This window comes from Dendrobium catenatum, unplaced genomic scaffold, assembly GCF_001605985.2.
Source record: "Dendrobium catenatum unplaced genomic scaffold, ASM160598v2 original_scaffold_169934, whole genome shotgun sequence".
NCBI classification, from domain to species: Eukaryota; Viridiplantae; Streptophyta; class Magnoliopsida; order Asparagales; family Orchidaceae; genus Dendrobium; species Dendrobium catenatum.
This window is the reverse complement of record NW_021488357.1, coordinates 92,669-112,198: the sequence shown is the minus strand read 5'-3', so window position 1 is coordinate 112,198 and position 19,530 is coordinate 92,669. Positions and strand designations below refer to the sequence as shown.

The 19,530-nt window shown below is 31.1% G+C and overlaps 1 protein-coding gene across 1 annotated transcript in view; it reads left to right on the top strand.

Annotated features, from left to right (window-relative positions):
* Positions 1-17,863, top strand: part of LOC110116640 (GDSL esterase/lipase At4g26790) — a 23,361-nt gene extending 5,498 nt beyond the window's left edge. Inside the window, exons 2-3 of the mRNA XM_020850304.2 lie at positions 16,183-16,675; positions 17,519-17,863. Of these exons, the coding sequence (XP_020705963.1) occupies positions 16,183-16,675; positions 17,519-17,715 (690 nt within the window). The 3' untranslated portion in view covers positions 17,716-17,863. The remainder of the gene's footprint in view (positions 1-16,182; positions 16,676-17,518) is intronic.
* The last annotated feature ends 1,667 nt before the right edge of the window (positions 17,864-19,530 follow it).

Here is a 19,530-nt window from a genome sequence, read left to right as displayed (position 1 = left end):
AAAACCCGACCTGGTTCGGGTTTGGGTTGACCAGAACCCAAAATTTTCGTGTCGTGTTTGGGTCAGATTTTTGGGTCATTTCCAATATTGACACCCCTAGTTGTTTATATATATTTTCTTGTATCCAAAGGTTAAGAGCCCACATGGGGTGAAAGAATCATGTGGGGATTATTAACTAGTATTTAATAGATAATATTATGAGATTATTTTATTAAAATAATTTCGAAAACTATATCATATTAAATTAATTTAATATTTAATAAAATATTTTATATTAAGGTAAATTATTTAAATATATTATTAATTGATCCAGCCGATTCTTAAAAATTGGGTCAGTTCAACGGTCTAGCTGTTCAAACCGGTTTTCACCGGTTTGATGCTACCCCATTTTTTCAAGCGAACCGAACTGGCCATAGGACTGGTTCATGGTTGAACCGATCAAACCGGCCGGTCTGGTCCGATTTTCAAAATAAAAAAAATAATATATGGTATGACCAATATAGACTAATATAGGCACGTGGACTAAAGTGTATGGTTCATACATTTGCTCCTAGTGTGGCTTGAAAAGGCCCTCAATGAATACTTTAACTGAGTCTTCAAGGAAAATTTCTTTGGGCTAGTCTCTTGTAGGTGCATACTTTCTATAGTTTTGAATATGTGGAATGTGGGTAGCCTTAATTTTTAATAAATACTTAGGGGAGCGAATCCTTATGGGATGAGTGTCATTCAAGATAAAGGCCAGTCTGGGCATGCTCTATTGATAAACTCATCCAGAATGAATGCTTCATCACTCTAATCCTCCAGGGGGAGCTTATATGTTGTAAGCTCCATTAGGGTTAATGCTTGCTTGCTCTAAGGCTAGTGTTGTAACTCCCTCTAAGCGCAAGGCATCCTTTAGGCAAGCATTGGTTTAAATGAGTTTTCCATCTTGTTGTACCCTTTGGAAATTAAATTATCTAGATGCCTAAGAGTTACCTACATATGCATGTATGTATATGAATTTAATTCTCTGATTCGTTTACTTCTTTGGAAAGTGACATGTGAAAAAGGATAAAAGGTTTTAACAAAATAAACTTTTGTTAACTTTATCAAATAACAAAAAGGGAGAGTAAATAATAATTACTACTCTACTCTTGCTATTGCCTCAAGTGGAATGCCCTCTTTTAATATTCTCATTATGACATTAACTTGACCCATACAATATATCTAGTTATAAATAATAGTGAAACCCTTTCTCTTTATTTGCTTTGATTGTGATATTCTAGTTCACTCATGAGATGGCTGACTTGAGCCTTTCCAAATATGATGACAAAAATAGTTTAAATTAAGATAGACACTTCTACATAAGCGAAAACTAGGGGATGTTAAAGGAAGAAGCCTGGTCAAACTATTGAGAAGAGGAAGAGGAAGAAGAAAAGACGATGATGGGGTCAAGCAAAATAGACAACTAAGAGTTAAGGTTGTCAAAGTCAAGCTGAGTAAGGCAAAAGAGTTGAGGTAGCTAAGGTAATGTTGGTGGAGTTGAGCAAGACAAGAGTTGCCCTTACCTTGATTAGCTTTAATAATGTGACTCTTTTAAAAAGGTATGTTGGATGAGTCTTCACTTTATAGGGAGCTTTCTATGTAGAAATGATGGAAAGCGCTTCTCCTTAGAAGATCATTTATGCTATAAAGGTGGCACCAATTCACTCTTAAGTAGAGACCATGGGCGGCCACAAGCACATGTTGGAGAAGGTTGGTCGGTCTAGCGACTTGTAATGGTAAAAAAGAACTCTTTTCACATTTTAAAGGAGTTCTTTTTTCAATTTTTGAGGAATCATGTATGTGTTCGATTGTCACTAGCCTCGATGAGCCAATGATCCACCTGACCTTAAGCGAGTTTTTATGTCACTCATCGAATAAGTTTGAGGTGTTAACACTGGCTTAGTGGGCACCTGACTTGTACACAAGGACCTTGGACCTCAATGATAGACTACTTGAAGTCCCCTTAGTTTTTTAGATAAAAAGTTGCCTCTTCCTGATTCTTCATTATATATGATAGGGTTAATCTGATAGTAAAAAACATAGTGAGTCAATATTTTTCTACCTCTATAGGAGCCCACTCTATGACAATGTTTGTATCATTCATTGAGGTCAATCCTACAATGAATTACATGTAGATGTCTCTACTTTAGAACCTCTCAACTACTTCACCTACAACAACTCCAATGGCCTACAAGTCCTCTCGTATTTTCTATCATGTTGAGATCCATATCTCACTTTTATTTTCATTAGAGAATATTATTGGGCAAGTTTAGGCCTTAAAGGAGGAACTTGCCCATGTGAGAGTTGAGACTAAGAAAGTGAAGAGAAAGATCAAAGCATTGGAGAAGGATGGCTTGAAAAGTGATAAAGATATCATGTTTTGTAGGGAGATGCCCAAGTTTAAGGCTTAGATAATGGCAACTCACCAACTTCTAGAGTCATCATGATAAAATCTTATCATGGCATGTGACCACTTCATCTTGTGACCATCTAGCAAAGAAATAAGTGGTGTCTCTAGACCTCTTATTAGATCCAATGTATATGCTATTTCTTGGGAGAAAGTAGGCTCAACCATTTGTAATTTCACTAGTAGAAATAGTAAGTAAAAATATTAAGTATTGAAAATTTTCAACCATTACATGCTCTCTCATTTTATTCCAACATACACTTTTTCTTTTGATTTTTTATTCTTTTTTTGTGATGACTTGTTGAATTTTTATTGTGTTAAATTATTATATATTTACCTTGCTAAGCAAGTTTGACTCTTTTATTTTTTTTCATGGAAACTATGTTTTTATTTAAGGGTGACTCTATAATTTTGTTTGAGAGTGAATCTTCATTTTTAAAATAAGGGTGACTTTTTGTGGAGTGAGTGAGAGGATATTTTCAACATCTAACCTTACTAATAGGTATAACACATTAAACATGAGAGAAATCAATAAGAATTGAGAGTAACTTAGAAGCTCTAAGATCTCAAAGTAGTTAAAATAGCCTGAAGTCCAAAACATGCCTTTTAACCCCTTATTTATAAAATTAAGAAGTTTACAAGGAATGTTACACCTAAAAAATAAAAATAATAATAAAAGAAGTGAATGTTAATTACTAACATAGACATATAGATTAAGTTGAACATGGCTTAAGAAAGCCCCTGATAAGTACCTTAGGCTAGTCTTTAGGGTGAATGTCACGCCCCAAGATCTAATATAGAAGAATTTCATCTTTTTTTTAATATTCGTATTCTTTATTTTTAATTCATATTATTATCTATTTTTAAATAAAAGTCAATATTCTTTTATAACCAGATCATCACCAATTTAAGCTAACTAATTACATCTTGGATAAATAATGGAACACAAAATTTTATAGACACCATTATACTTCAATGTTGAACATATTTCCAAGAAACTGGCAAAATATATGTTGGGATCCTCAATAGGAGTTTTCCCAAATTGAGATTTTTTAACCATCTGAGTTATGAAGGGTTCCAATTCAAATTTATTAGCCTAAATAGTAGGTCTATTGATACTCTGATGGATTCCTTCTATGAGAAGGTTAACATACTCTCTAAGAGGTCTAAAATGGTCTTGATCTTGCACTAAGTCAGATATTTTTAAAATCTTTTGATTTTTTTGAATTTTTATAAGGGCCCTTTCTATTTAAGGGTCAAACCACAAGTGCTTCTTATTAGATCTACCAAGCATGCAATGATGATGAAACAATTAAAATAAAATCACAAACTCAAAAGTAAATAAATACTTTTGGCTTTTTAAAAATTTTATCAAACAGAATAAAGATATAGGATATAAGTAGGTCTAAATATGCACTTATTTCGATAACATAGTTAAAACTGCAATAGACATGATACTTCCCCGACAATGATGCCAAAAACTTGATTATGATAGGCTAGAATGTGACTTGCTAAGTTAAAATATACTTATATTTTTTTATGTAAAATTAATGAATGCATGCTAAAATACTCAAGTATACATATCAAATCAAATAATAAAGCGATAGAGTAAATTGTCAATTCCACGATTAAATGTTATAATTAATTGCAATTAAACTACTACTAATTAATCTAAATGCAAAATTTATCTTACTAAAGGTAAAAATAATGTTATTGAGCTTTTGTCACTGAAAGAAAAACTTGTAAGGAGGTTTTGATGCTTATAAAAATAAAGTATTTTGGACTAATGTATATAAATAATATAATTTTTATAATGAGACTCTTAATTTTTAGTTGTGGATTAGAGTATATGTATCCATAGATCTTTGTCGAGCTTGTAGGGATGAAAGAAAGGTTTATGGCTTTCCTATAATTTTTTTATCTCTATAGAACCTAGAGCATTAAACATCATATGTCTAGACATAACAATATTATGTTTTAATACTCCTAATTATTCCATCATTTTTTCATCAAGACTATAAATTACATTAGATATTAACTACACATATGACCATTATATGCATTAAATAAAGAACAAAAATTTTTGAAAACATCACTGCATTATTTAAGGCATAAGAGTCTACATTAGTACTTACTATACTTTTTATATAATCAGTCCAAAATTAAGAAATTAGATAGACATTAAAGATTCAACAAGCAAACTCATTTTTATTTCATTCATTAAAAGAAGGGATACAAGAGAAGTATCAAGAAAATTATCATCTAGAATGATCAAATGATTTTCTCCGCACTCCTTCCTCCAACCACAGAATTACTTACATAAATAGGCTAAGATCTCTACAATAAAAGTGTTGTGCACTTCCCTAGCCTCCCTTAGAATTTCCTCTAGGAGGACACTAAAGAAATACACTTAAAATTATATAATTTCACTTAAGTGATAGAACTCCCCAAACAACATAACTGAAAAACTATTTTTAGTAAGAACATGGACGGGTTCAAGTGCCACGACATTCTACAAGATGGCGCTATGGCAGTATAAAATGAACTAGTGCCTCAGTACTATAGCATAGGATATGCTATGATGTTGGCTAACTTGGCACGATTAATGATTAAAATGGTGCATCCTTTGGTTGAGTCGGTGCAGCTCTTTGCATTGACAACAGCTTTACCTGGTGCTCCAGAATTTGACATTGTGGCACTTGAATGTGAATTTCAGCATTGAGGCATTGCAAGTCTTAGCAGTCCAATGCTCATTTCCCCGAGACTCTAGTGTTATGGTGCTAAATGTTGGGAGCAACGATGTTGTATTGTGTTACACTACTGCCCTTGGTTAGGGGTGTCAATATTGAACACAACTAGAAAACCTGACTCAAACCTGACACGAAAATTTTGGGTTCAGATCAACCTAAACCCGAATCGGGTCGGTTCGGGTTTGGGATTTTGACCCGTTTGCAAAAATAGGTCGGGTTCGGGTTGACCCGAAAACCCAAAATCAACCCAATTTGACCCGGAATGACCGTTTCCCGCTTTTTATCTGTCCTGGCGCGTCAGTCGTTGCATCCAAAGCGATGCTGCATCAGCCATTGCGTCGAGCAGTGTCAGTTGTCGCATCCATCATCGCGTCTGCCGAAGGCCCGAAGTTGCGTCAGTTGTCAAAACTCAGATCGGACGTCACCTTATGAGTTCGTCGTGTCCACCAAAGGCTCGAAGAGATGCAACCCGCTTAGGCTATTAGCCATCTGCATCTGCCTCGTCAGTCTCACCGGCCATGTCGTCGTCCCACTTTGCGCGCTGGACGGACGCAGCTCGAAGAACTCGGATCGAACGTCACCAGTCTGTCAAGTGGTCAACGATCAGAAGAAGCGACGGAAGGCTACCATTTTCATGCGCTTCTTTAGCTAAATACTGTAAATTTGTGTCGGTTCGGGTTGACCCGAACCCGAAGCGGGTCGGGTTCAGATTGACCCGAATTGTGCCAGGTCAGTTTCGGGATCGATCCGAACCCTACCCGTTACCCAAAATTGACACCACTACCCTTGGTGTCACCGCGACACTGAAAAACACAGAACCCAGTGATGTCAAGTCTGAATCTTGTGTCAAAGTGCTATGAAAGTATACACAATGGTGATTTTGATGATGGTGTCGCAACGCTATTCAACACTTATAATTTTTGCCTTTTCATATATATTTTATGCACAAACACAACAAAAACAATATATTTTACTAAATTTAATCACAAAGAATACACAATTTATACTTTACAAACTCCCTGAAATTTTATAACCTATATGTGTCCTTGGAATTCTTGTTAAGGGTGGCCTTCTCATTAATATGCTCGAGCTAAGCATAGGCCTTCCATTGGCAAGTTCTTTTGGAAGAAGAGGCAACCATTCATGGATTAGCCTTCATTGTTACGGGTTGTCAGGGAGTTCTTCTACTAGAATATGTTAATCACCTAGGAAACATCTGGGAAGACATGTACAAAATACATGGTGGGTTCTCTCTCAACGACGCCTTCTTATTTGCCTCCTATTTTTGCCTTTGCATTTGCAAATATTTTAAGAGAGGTATCCCAAAATGATCTAAATACTTCTTTTATTCCCTCCTTAAATCTCCTCCCAAAATATAATTTTTTCCTTGTGAATGACTCCAAATGTGGTTAACACCCATTCTAGGGCATAACTGTTGAATCAGATATGGGAAACCAAACAACCCTTTCTAGATGGAATGAACATTCTCCTAAACATGATTATGGCATCTAAAACTTGTGCTCTCTCTCTCTCTCTCAATAATTTTGAAAAATTTTGAACATGGATGTCTTGGTGCCCAAATCCTTTAATTACACCAATACTTGGATGATCTAAATTGATTTTTTTACCCATCACATACATAGAATTCACAAGAAATTGATATCTCCTATATATATCAAAAGAATTATGTTATTGTAGTGAATTTTCTAAATTGAGCAAAAATAAAAAAAAAAATCAAATATTTAGAATAGAATAGATTTGTATCAAAATAACTTCTATCAATCATCCAATAAAAAAATTAAAGCAAGATTCAAAATAGAATAGAAAAATTAACCACAAAAGTTTCTTAAATTTTGAAAATTTAATGTATGAAATAATTTTTTAATATTTTTAGGGGGACTATCCTCACCATCATCTCCATATTGAAAGTTCATGTATGTTGTTAGACTTAATAGAACTGTCCCAAGGCTAACCAAGAGGGAGGTGAATTGATAATTTAAAAAATCTCTTGGATTTTAGAAAATTGTTTTAAGAAATTTTCCTCAATGATCCTGAAATATGTAGTTATTTGTAGAAATAGATTATCACAAAATATTTTTCAACCATAATAATAATAAAGTACTGTAAATAAAAAATGTTATATAAAGTAAAATAACATAATAAAATCAAATTATATAGTGGTTTGGTCCAACTAGACCTACGACAAGTCCTTGGATACTTCTTTTCTAGGTATTGCACTAAACACAAGTGACTCTCCTTTTGCTCCTACAGTAAGGTGAAGAAGCCCTTACAAAACCTCTCCAATGTGGCAGAGTACCGATATCTTTTCTTATCCTCCTAGTGATGGCAGAGAACTAACATCCTTTCTGAAGGAAGAGTACCAACGCCCTTTCTCACCCTCCTGATGACGAGAGAGTATCGAGATCTTCTTTGAAAATCTTCTCTCAAGAGCCTTCAAGGAAGTAGGGTAGAATTTTGAAGAACAAATAAGAGATCCTTACCTTTGGGTAACCTTATGAATTCCCTCATAATTTTCTCTTATAAGATCTTTCACTCTTCACTCCCAAAAACTCTCTCAAACACTCTCCTTATTCACTCTTAAGAGAAATTCACAGCAATACTCTTTAGGGCTAGTTTTAAGGACCCTTACATGTGAAAAACAAGAAAAATTATTCATAAACTGAATGTTTCAAAGTTAAAACGAGTCAGATCATACAATACGATCATGGATTGAACAGTTAAAAAATCATGGTATGATATGGTACGAATGCTACTTCATACACTGCCAGTCATCTGTAATATTTACAAACTATCTGTACGATTAGTTAAAGTTTGTTCGTATGATTTGGTACGAAGCTTATCTCGTACACTATCAGTCGTCTGTATAATATTGAGATGGTCTGTATAAACAGTTAAAATTTATCTGGACAATCTTGTATGAAGCTAATCTCATACACTATCACTTATATATACGATATTAAGATCGTTAGTATGAATAGTTAAAATTCATCTGGACGATTTGGAACGAAGCTAATCTTGTACACTGTTAGTCATCCGTACAATATTAAGATCGTCTATACAAATAATTAAAATTCATATGGATGATCTTGTATGAAGCTAATCTCGTATAAGGTCAGTCGTCTATATAAACTGACATCGTACAATACAAAAAGGGTTTAATATTTTGAATTTCAATTTGAACTCTCTCCATCTGTGTGTGTATGCAAAATTATCCAATTACAATCATACTCTCTCAGACTCAAGAAAATAAAAATTACTGACTTCATTACATTAAATCCTATTATACTCTGTCTTGAAGTCTTCAGTAGTCCGGAGTATGATTTCTCTTAAATATTAGTACACATAAAACAAATAGAAATATATCTAATCTATGTTATGAGAAAATAGTAATCATAACAATAATATTTTGTTATAATCAAAAAATTATATTATATAAAACTCAATCTTGAATTCTAAGTTTCATTAATGTCCCCCCTTTTTTTATGATGATAAAATAATTATTATTTGAATTAACATTAAATATCCTTTTTCTCCTAAGCTCCCCCTCAATAAATGCTTAATTAAAAATAAGGGATTTCAAAAACCCAAATGAAGTAAAAACCAAAACACAAAACAAATTCAAAATAAATTCAAAAATAAAACATACACACCAAACAAACACAACAACAAAACACATATACACCAAACACAACAATAAAATACATACACACCAGACACAACAAACACACTTGATTAAATCAATCAAACAAATAATATGCAAGGACTCCCTCTTTTGACAACAATAAAAAGGGAAGTACCTCTTGAAAAAGTAAGTTACTATTGACAAATCTAATAGATGATGAATAAGAGGATTTTAAACTATTTGCAAAGAGAATATTAATATCCTTATGTGAAAAAGGAAAGTCTCATATTTTAAATCAAAGAATAATTAAGATAAGAAATGTCAACTAGGTTCATTGTTCGTTCTAGACCTATCAAATAAAATAATTATTATAAAAATAATGAAACAAAGATCAATTAGTTTCTAATTTAATAGTGGAAATTATTATTGATTGAATAGATTTGTGTAAGAAATAGAGATATAAAGGAAAGAATTATATGATACTTTCAATTGATAATATTACACATAGTTTCAAGTGTTGGCACGCTTTGTGCATCTTTTCAATTTGGATTAATTTTATACCTCTTTTCATTTTGACGAATATTGCACATCTTTTAAACTTATAATACATTTTGTACATCGTTTCAAGTTCAACAAACTGTGTGCATCTTTTACAATTTTGGTCTTTCCTATATCAATAAATCTTAAAATAAAATCCAATAATTAACAAAAATAAACACATTAAAAAACAAATTTAACAAACAAGATATCTATTTTGTAATAATTATAGTTAAATAATATTTGTTTATAAGAACATGAAGATGATCTTATAATCTACATCTAATCATAATTTAATTTAAAAATATTGAGAAATTAAATTTTGCAAGGAAATTAATTTGTAGAGCAAAGTATTTTAAAATTTCATTACATAGATCAATTACATTTGATTAGTTTATAGAAACTTAAAATAATTCAAGAAGATTAATCTCAACACTAGGCAAACATTAATCTATTCTCTTTTAAAAAAGAACAAACTAAGAATACAAATGTAAATACAACAAAAACAAATATAAAAAAAATTCAAATGACATCATATGAAAACTAAAATACAAAAACATACAATAACTACAACATAAAATGAAAACTAATATGCTGGAGGATCTTGATCTGGAGGCGGATTAGGAGGGGCGAACATCATAAAGTAGTTATTGATGGTAGCTAGTTGAGTGTTGGCTGAGTCAATTTTCCCTCTGGCATCCTGTTGGTCTGGAGAGTCTCAATATGATCAAATCATTAATCAAAGTGAGACACAAGTCAACCAAACATATAGACCATTTCTTGATATAAATGCTACTCAGGTCCAGTAGCAAGTGCAAGTGTTGGGGCCTCTTCTTCTCCTCCCATCTCATCTCCCTCATCTCCCTGATCTTGGTGAAAAATAGACTAAAAAGAAGCATTGGTAAAGAAGATTGGAAAATTGTTTGGTGGATCAAGATGAATCAGGTTATACTTCTTCTCAAGGATATAGGCAATTAGATGTCCTAAAGCCACATTATTCTTCCTTCTAGTGGAATGAAGTCTAATGTCCGTTAGTTTATTGATGTAGTCCAGAATCAACTGGGCTTCATCAATTGGAGTGTTTTACATTATAATATAAGTGACTATGAAAGCAAAGGAGTAAGGTTTATACGATCACCAACTTTAGGAATAATTGAAGTTCTCAACACCTATTGAATGATCCTGACATTTTGATTTAGAGTGTACAAACATGGTAAGCGATTGACTGAAGTTATTCCTCTAAGGGTTTGATTTATAGTGAACCAGCCAAAATCCTCTCTTGATGTCATAGTGTGTACTCTAACACACTCATTTCTAAGGTGTAAATATGTGCCTAAATCTGCCTTAATTATATCTACCCTTTGGCCAAGAACAAAATAAGATATGATTGTGTGGTTCTGTCGCATTTTAAGATTAGCAAGAAAGTAATAAAAGGCATCAGAATGAAAGGTATGGATCAAAGTGAGAATGAAGGCAAATTGGGTAGAAGCAAAAAGGGGCATTATGATAAAGTTGATGTCTTCTTGAATGAGAAGATGAGATGGAGTCATCTTTGCTTCTAAGTAACGTTGGTATGCTTCTTCATTATCTTGAGAAAGAAAACTATCATCTGGTTGATTGGACTGAGATAAAGAACCCTTAGAATGCATAACACACTTGCTACTACTTGTCATCTTCTAAAAGATTGAGCACAAGAAAGTTTGAAAGAAAAAGGATGATTAAAAACTCAAAGCATGGCCTTCAATTTAATAAAATCATGAGAATTTGTACAATATGATATGAGGTTTGTACATACAATTTTAATTTTGTACTAGACGGAAAATATTTTTGTATGTACGAATGGAAACGACCAAAATAGTTAATGTGATGAAATGACTTTTTTTAATACACAATTATCGAGGAGTTGTATCGTATGACTTTTTTACCAAATCGATCGTACACATGAACATGTGTTCATCCGGGACGATTGGTAATAATTTTCATACCAAATGATTGAGATCGTCCCCATGCCAACTGACCACAGGATCGTATAGACAAAATGCGATTTCGTATATATGATCTTTGAAAATAACTATCATTGGAAATTTTTGTTTCATTCGTACAAAAAAATTAACCAATCATACAGACAATGACATCATCATACAGTACAATATGCTTACAAAAGTTTTATTTTCATAGCTCAACTCAGGAAAAGTATTATGTACAATCTATTGAATTCGTACAATACAAAAGTGGTTCGGACAGTATGAATGAAAAAGTAACTTAAGATATGATAAACAAAACTCTTTTTCCAAAATCAAAATAGAGGAACAATCAAACATCAATAAAATATAAACAAAAAATTAACCAAAACATCAACATACATGAAATACACTATAAATCCAATTTGCAAAATTATAATTTTTTTAAGCATGAATATCAATCACACCCAATCTAATTCTTAAGCTGCTAAACATTTCAAAAATAAGTGATTTTATAAAAATGTCTACAATTTGATTTTTAATAGCTACATGATGTAGCTCAATTTATCATTTCGACTACACATGATCTCTAATAAAATGATGTCTTATATCTATATGTTTGGTTCTAAAATGTTGAATAGAATTATTTGAAATGCATATATCAATTGTATTATTATAGAAAATTTGAAGTGCTAATAGAAAATCCTAAATCAATAAGTTATTATTTTAACCAAAGAACATGTGCCACACAACTACCTAAGGTAATATATTCGGCTTCAACAATAGAAAGTACTACTGAATTCTGTTTTATGTTAGACCAGAAAACTAAAGAGTTTCCAATGAATTAACAAGTTCCAAAAGTACTTTTTTTATCAACCCTACATCCTGAAAAATCTGAATTAAAATATCTAATGATTTCAAAAGAAGAATAATGCCTAGGATACCATATCGCTAAGTTTTGAGTTCCTAAAATATATCTTAGAATTCTTTTCACAGTAATCAAATGTGATTCATTTGGATCAATTGGAAATCTAACACAAACAAATACTAAATATAATATATGGTCTGTTAGCAGTTAAGTAAAGTAATGATCCAATTATTCCTCAAAAATTTTTATCAACAAAATTTTCTTTAAAGTTATTATCTAACTACACTAAGGAACTCGTTGGTGTACTCATTTGTTTAGCTTTATCTATTTCATATTTCTTGATGATGTCCTTAATATACTTCGACTGGTTAAGAAATATTACATCCTCTTTTTACTTTATGCTATAACAAAGAAAATAACTTAAGTTTCCCATGAAACTCTTTTCAAATTTACTACTCATTATTTTTGAAAAATTATCGCAATAATTTTTATTAGTGGATCCAAACAAGATATAATCAACATATATTTGAACAATGAGTATGGCATACTAACAACATCTTTTCTCACCCAACTAGTGATGGCATAGTACCAATGTCCTTTCTCACCCTTTTTGTGATGACAGAGTATCATGTTCTTCTTTGAAAATCTTCTCTCAAGATCCTTCAAGGAAGTAGGGCAAAATTTTGAAGAACAAATAAGAGATCCTTACCTTTGGGTAATCTTGTTAATCCCATCATAATTTTCTCTTACAACATCTCTCATTATTCACTCTCAAAAACTCTCTCAAACACTCTCTTTATCTACTCTTAAGAGAAATTCACAACAAGATTTTTTAGTGTCAATTTTTAGGACCCTTATGTATGAAAGACAAGAAAAATTGTCTATAAACTGAATGTTTCAAAGTGAAAATGAGTTAGATCGTACCGTACGATCGTGGATCATTTGTATGGATAATTAAAAAATTATGGGATGATATGGTACAAGCACTATTTCATACACTGTTAGTCATTTGTATAATTTATAGATCATATGTACAATTAGTTAAAGTTCATCCAGATGATCTGGTACGAAGCTTATCTCGTACACTATCAATCATCTATATGATATTGATATCATTTGTACAAATAGTTAAAATTCATCAAGATGATCTTGTACGAAGCTAATCTCATACACTATTAGTCATCTGTACAATATTAAGATCGTCAATACGAACATTTAAAATTTATTTGGATGATTTGGTATGAAGCTAATCTTGTATACTGTTAGTCATCTGTACAATATTAAGATTATTTGTATGAATAGTTCAAATTCATCTGTACGATCTTATACGAAGCTAATCTCGTATCTGTACGAACTGACATCGTACAGTATGAAAAGGGTCAAAAAAATTGAATTCCAATTTAAACTCTCTCTCTCCTTATGTGTGTGTGTGTGTGCACAATTACTCAATTATAATCACACACTCTCAAACTCAAGAAAATAAAAAATATTGACTTTATTACATTAAATCTTATTATACTCTGTCTTGAAGTCATCAGTAGTCTGGAGTATGATTTCTCTAAAATGTTAATACATATAAAATAAATAGAAATATATTCAATATATGTTAGGAGAAAATAGTAATCATAATAATAATATTTAATTATCATCAAAAAATCATATTACGTAAAACTTAATTTTGAATTCTAAGTTATAACACATATCACTGTGGCACATATGTGTCATTGCAACAAGCAATATCTCTTGTGTGAACTCCACCAACATTTGAGGAAAATTAACTCCTTTAGATAAGATAATTGGAGCCTTAAAAATAAGGTGAAATATTCCCCACCTCAAATTCAATTCATCCAAATGGGGACAATGAGCCCCTTTTATGATGAAGATCAATGCTCTACTAAATGGACTATATAAAAATTTCGAGTGTCATTTATAGCTCTATGTATGCATGTTAGTACGTACAATTACTAATAAGTTATCATAATGTGATCTTGACTAAGTATATAGAGTGCATTTTTTGTATGGTATTATTTTCGAAAGTCATATATTTCAACTTCTAAACATGAGTGAGAAAATGATACATCACTAAAAAATAGGTATACTCAAGTAGGAATCCTCATATAATATTTGAATTTAAAACCTCCAAAATTAAATTTAGGATCATATATACTCTAATTTTTGAAAATTTATAATTGAGTTGAAGATTTCGATGGTCAAAGTCTAATTGCACTAAAAGTTTTCTGATTTGAGTCTAAATGAGCATAAATTAAACACTTGGTGTATAATTTAAAATAGTTGTCTAATTGATAAAACTATCTATAAATCATGTGTATATATTCAGAATAAGTATCTCGATGAGCAAAAATTTATAAGCCTATAATCACTCAATTGTGATTTTACTAAAGAACTTAATATTAAGAAAAAAATATATGATTGAGGGAATCAAAATGGTCATTCGATAAAATTTTTTGGGATTTTGGTAAACTATCAAAGTGCAACCCAAGTATAATAGATCACGATTCTCCATATAAAACCTTGAGTTATAATGAAATTGAGCTATAATGAGAAAGAGCTTGAAAGACTGAGAGGCTCCATAGCCCTATCCAATGGATCAACATCGACAATTTCCTCCCAACCACTATTAATCGACTTTCATCGCCCCATTTTGATTTCTTAACCATAATTTCCAGAATGACATCACCCAACTACTATCTCTTAGCCATCATCATCCTACTTTTATTGTCCAACTAATATGGCCTGACCTCCATCCTCAAAATATCATCATCTAACCACTATCTCTTAACTATCATTTTTTAACTTCAATCTCTTGATTTTTATTATCACCTTTTAATTCTCCTCTAATATTCTCTATTGTAATGATAGGAGATTAAGTTAGTGTTCTATGCTTTATAATCACATATTCTCCAATTGAGGAGTGCAGACTGTTGTAATCTCATTTGCAAAATGAATTACTTCAATTGGGTTAAAGCCTTGTAAATTTGAATTTTTTTTCATATTTTTTTATCTAGAACTTTGATATCTCTTACAGTCTTCTAATATTCATATGCACATGACAGATTTTTATACAAAATTAAGACATTAAACTCTCTCAACTACTATAAATATTTTAAAACATATTAGAAGTATGCAAAAATAATTTTAAAGAAAACCCATAAAAAAAACTCTAACAAAAAAAAAATGCAATCCATTGTTTTAGTGTAGGTAATTATTCCAAGAGAAAACTTAAGATACATGAAAAGTTTAGGTCACCCTCACCTTTACTTAAGATTTTATCTACTTTTTTTGTGAAGAACAATGATGGATTAAGTGTTCATTGAATGAAGCATCACATGATAAAAAAAAAAAAAAATGAAGCATCACATGAAGAATTATAATTTTAAAAAAAACGAGTAAAAAACACCATCATTTTAATACCCTAAGCCCCCAATTGAAATTTTTCCAATTAAAGGCCAGTTTCTAATATATTAAAAACAGCCCAAAAAAGCAAAAGTCAGGCCCAAAAAAGCCCATTTGTTGTGAGACCACCATAATGTTCCAAAGTCAGGCCCAATGATCATTATATTTGTAAAAACAAATTAGTACAAAATACCATTCTAATTGGCACATGTCATCAAATAAATCAAGAAAAAAATATTTAAAATGTAAAATTACATTATAAATGACACAATTTCATCAACTAATTTAAAATTGGAAACAAAAAAAAAATTGACAAATAATTTTTTATTTTATTTTTATTTCTTGATGACCTCATTCAATTTTACAAAATTAAGTTTGAATATATTGTAATCATCTTTCAAATATAACAAAATTATATAAATATATCATAATACGAAATATAATAAAATATAATTTAAAGCCCTTAAAGTCTTTATTAATTTTAAAATAAATTTAAAGGGTTTGGAGCTTACGTTGATATATTTTCTCTCATGCAATCAAACGCCCTTCACCTCTGTCTCTCTGTTGTCATCAAACAGAACGTATTACCTCTGTGGAGAGAACTTCAATACTTCAAGCAATACCACCGCCACCTCCGCCAATACCTCGGCGTCGCCGCCGCCCACCGAACCATCACCGAAGCCCTCTACATCTTAAGCATCGGCACCAACGACTTCCTCGAGAACTACTTCCTTCTCGTCACCGGCCGCTTCAGGCAGTTCACCGTCGGTCAGTACCAAGACTTCCTCGTTAGTCTCACCGCCAACTTCATCACCGAAATCTATCGCCTCGGTGCGAGGAAGGTTATGCTAACCGGTCTTAGCCCGATAGGCTGTCTTCCGCTGGAGAGAACCGCCAATTTGTTCGGTATGGGTGAGTGTAACGACGAGTATAATGAGGTGGCTTTGGAGCATAATGCGAAGGTGGAAGCCATGGTTGCTGAGATGAAAGCTGCTTTGCCTGGATTGTGGTTGAAGGTTGACCGCATTTATGACGTTATTCTTGGAATGATACAGAATCCTGCGCAGTATGGTAAGCTTACCTTTTTTTATTATTATTATTATATTTTTAAGTGCTAGCTAATAATTAATGCTTTATTCGGCTATTTATTAATATCAAATTTATGAGTAATTAAGAATTGCATCATTATTAGTAGGTGAAGTTGGGTGGGTTCTAAATGAATGAGATTTGGGTTTCGTTTGGGATGGCTTTCTTACTACTTTTTAAAATATTTTTTTAATATAAAAAATTTAATTTTTAAATTAGAAAATTGTTGTCCCAAATAAAATCTTAGGCTTTGTTTAGGACGGCTTTCTTATTGCTTCATAAGCAGCTTTTTAATACAAAAATTAAAAAGTCATCCCAAATGAACCCTTAAGCTTCCTTTGGGATAATTTTTTTACTATTTTCTAAAGTAATTTTTTACTATAAATTTGTGTACTATAAAGATGTTTTAGAAAACAGTAAGAAAGTTGTCACAAATAAAACATTAATTAAGGGAAAAAAATTATGATAATATATTTGAACGTAAAATATATCAGGACTAGCTTCAAATTTTGAACTTTGCATTGTGATTGATTAGTGTAATTCAAAATATTACATATAGCACTAATCTTAGCATAAATTTAAGAACTTTCAAACTCATCTTAATAAGTAAATAAGCTAAATAATAAGATAAATCAATTTTGACTATTGTTTGAAGACTTTTATATATTTTACAAGATACTTTCATAAACATAAAAAAATAATATATAAATTATTTTCTTATAAAATAAAAATATATTAATATTAAAAATTATCTTCACAATAATATTATTCATATTTCATATATAATTAATGATGATAATGATTATTTAATTAATATATTTATATTAGGATTTGAGAACGTTGGTGAAGGCTGTTGTGCCACTGGGAAGTTCGAGCTGGGATACTTGTGCAATCAGTACAATCTCCACACGTGTGCCAATGCTGACAAATACGTGTTTTGGGACTCTTTTCACCCAACCCAAAGGGTCAACCGTTTACTTGCAGATCACTCTCTCAGGATCACACTTAAAGATTTATTAGAATAGTATTTACTTTATAAAAAAAATATTGTTACAAATATATTATTAGTTATTACAAATATATCCCCAGTTGTCGACCGTTGTAAATTTGATAAGTTGGATGTATGCAACTAAATTATAAATTTTACAAGTTTTTCGAGGGGTTTCAATAATATAAATATATTATTGGTTAGTATATTGTCATTTTGAATAAATTTGTATTGCTTATCTTCTATTGAAGTATTTCTCTTCATTTATGAAAGAAGATTTTGTGGAACATTAATTGGTTCTTTTAATGTATGTTGCTCTTTTGATTGTTTAATAATTGCATTATATATTTAAATATTTATACAAATATTAGTTTGTTATTTTTTAAATATTATTTTAATTACACATACATTTTATTAAGAATATATTTGAACAAAGTTATGATAAGCATGCACACATAATTTTTATTAAAAATACTATCATTAATTTCAAAATTAAAATGAAAATTTAAATTTTATTTTTGTCAAAAAAAATTACATATCATTTCAAAAATAAATAAGAGATGCAAGTAATGTGAAAAAGAAAAGAAATTCTAAAATAAATATTAAAATTATAATCATATAATAATGTTGAAGATTAAAAAATTGGTGATTATGATGAAAAGAGATTATGGGCTATCTTTGAGGATGATGGCCTTGAGTAGATTGGTGTTATGAGTGGTCTCCAAGCTTACATAAATTTAAGTTATGGTTATATTTACTATTTAGATTTATATGTGAATTACATTGAGCTATACTAAGAAAATAGTGAAAAGAGAGTAGAAAAATACACAGAGAAAAGAATTCTAGAGTATCAGAAAATTAAATTGCTAAACTAAGCTCACTCTTCGGCCTCTTATTTATACATTTGAGTGTAACAGAATTTACTGTAGACATAATAATATAAAATAGTAAGAGAAAAATATAATAGTTGTGTAACATAATTAGAATCCCCGACTTGATGAAGAGGTCCGCCAAGCTCATATGAGTTGTTGGCTTGGCATGTATGGATGGATTAATAGTTGAATAGTTGATAAATAGTCTTTTATGTGAAGGAAGTCATTCACTTATATAGTTGTGCTAGGGCCTACATGATAAGTTGTATTCGCTTCAGCCAACTTGATAACATGTACACGACTTATTGGGACAAGTTCATAGATCGTAGTCGCATGCATGAAGAAAGTTCATTTGAAGACTATTGAGTTCATTTTAAGCCATGACTGAGCAGATTGAATCGGGCTTAGTTGGCTCGAATCCGGCCAACTTGGCTTGAACCCAATTTTTAGGATATTTTACTGTAAAGTTACAATTGTGATGATATAAAAATATTAATAAGAACCATCATAAAATATAAAGTTAAATATTTAAATATTGAAAGTAATCATAACAAAATTCAGTTAAGAAAATGTGGTTTTACAATAACAAAATAACATATTATATTTCAATCTAATAATACTAAGAAGTCAACTTGCTTGTAATATTGAGCAAATAAAGCATAAGATTGGAGAAGAGGGAAATAAAATAAAAATATAAGAAAAAAGTTTGATTAGACTAAAAACCTCAATTGATTTAGCCACTCCTCCCCTTTTCTACTCATCTATCTCTCTTCTACAAGTCTCTGGATCTCGTTTGTATGTAGTTTTGTTGCTTCTCTCCTCAACTCTTTATCATGACTTATTATGTTTTTTTTTTTTTTCCGCTCTTGATTGTCTTTGTTAGAGTTTATGACCCAATTTGTTGGGCTTGAGTCAAAAACTTCATTGTGTGGCATAAATATATAATTAGGGTTTTGTAGTTATGGTGTGTGAATTGTCGC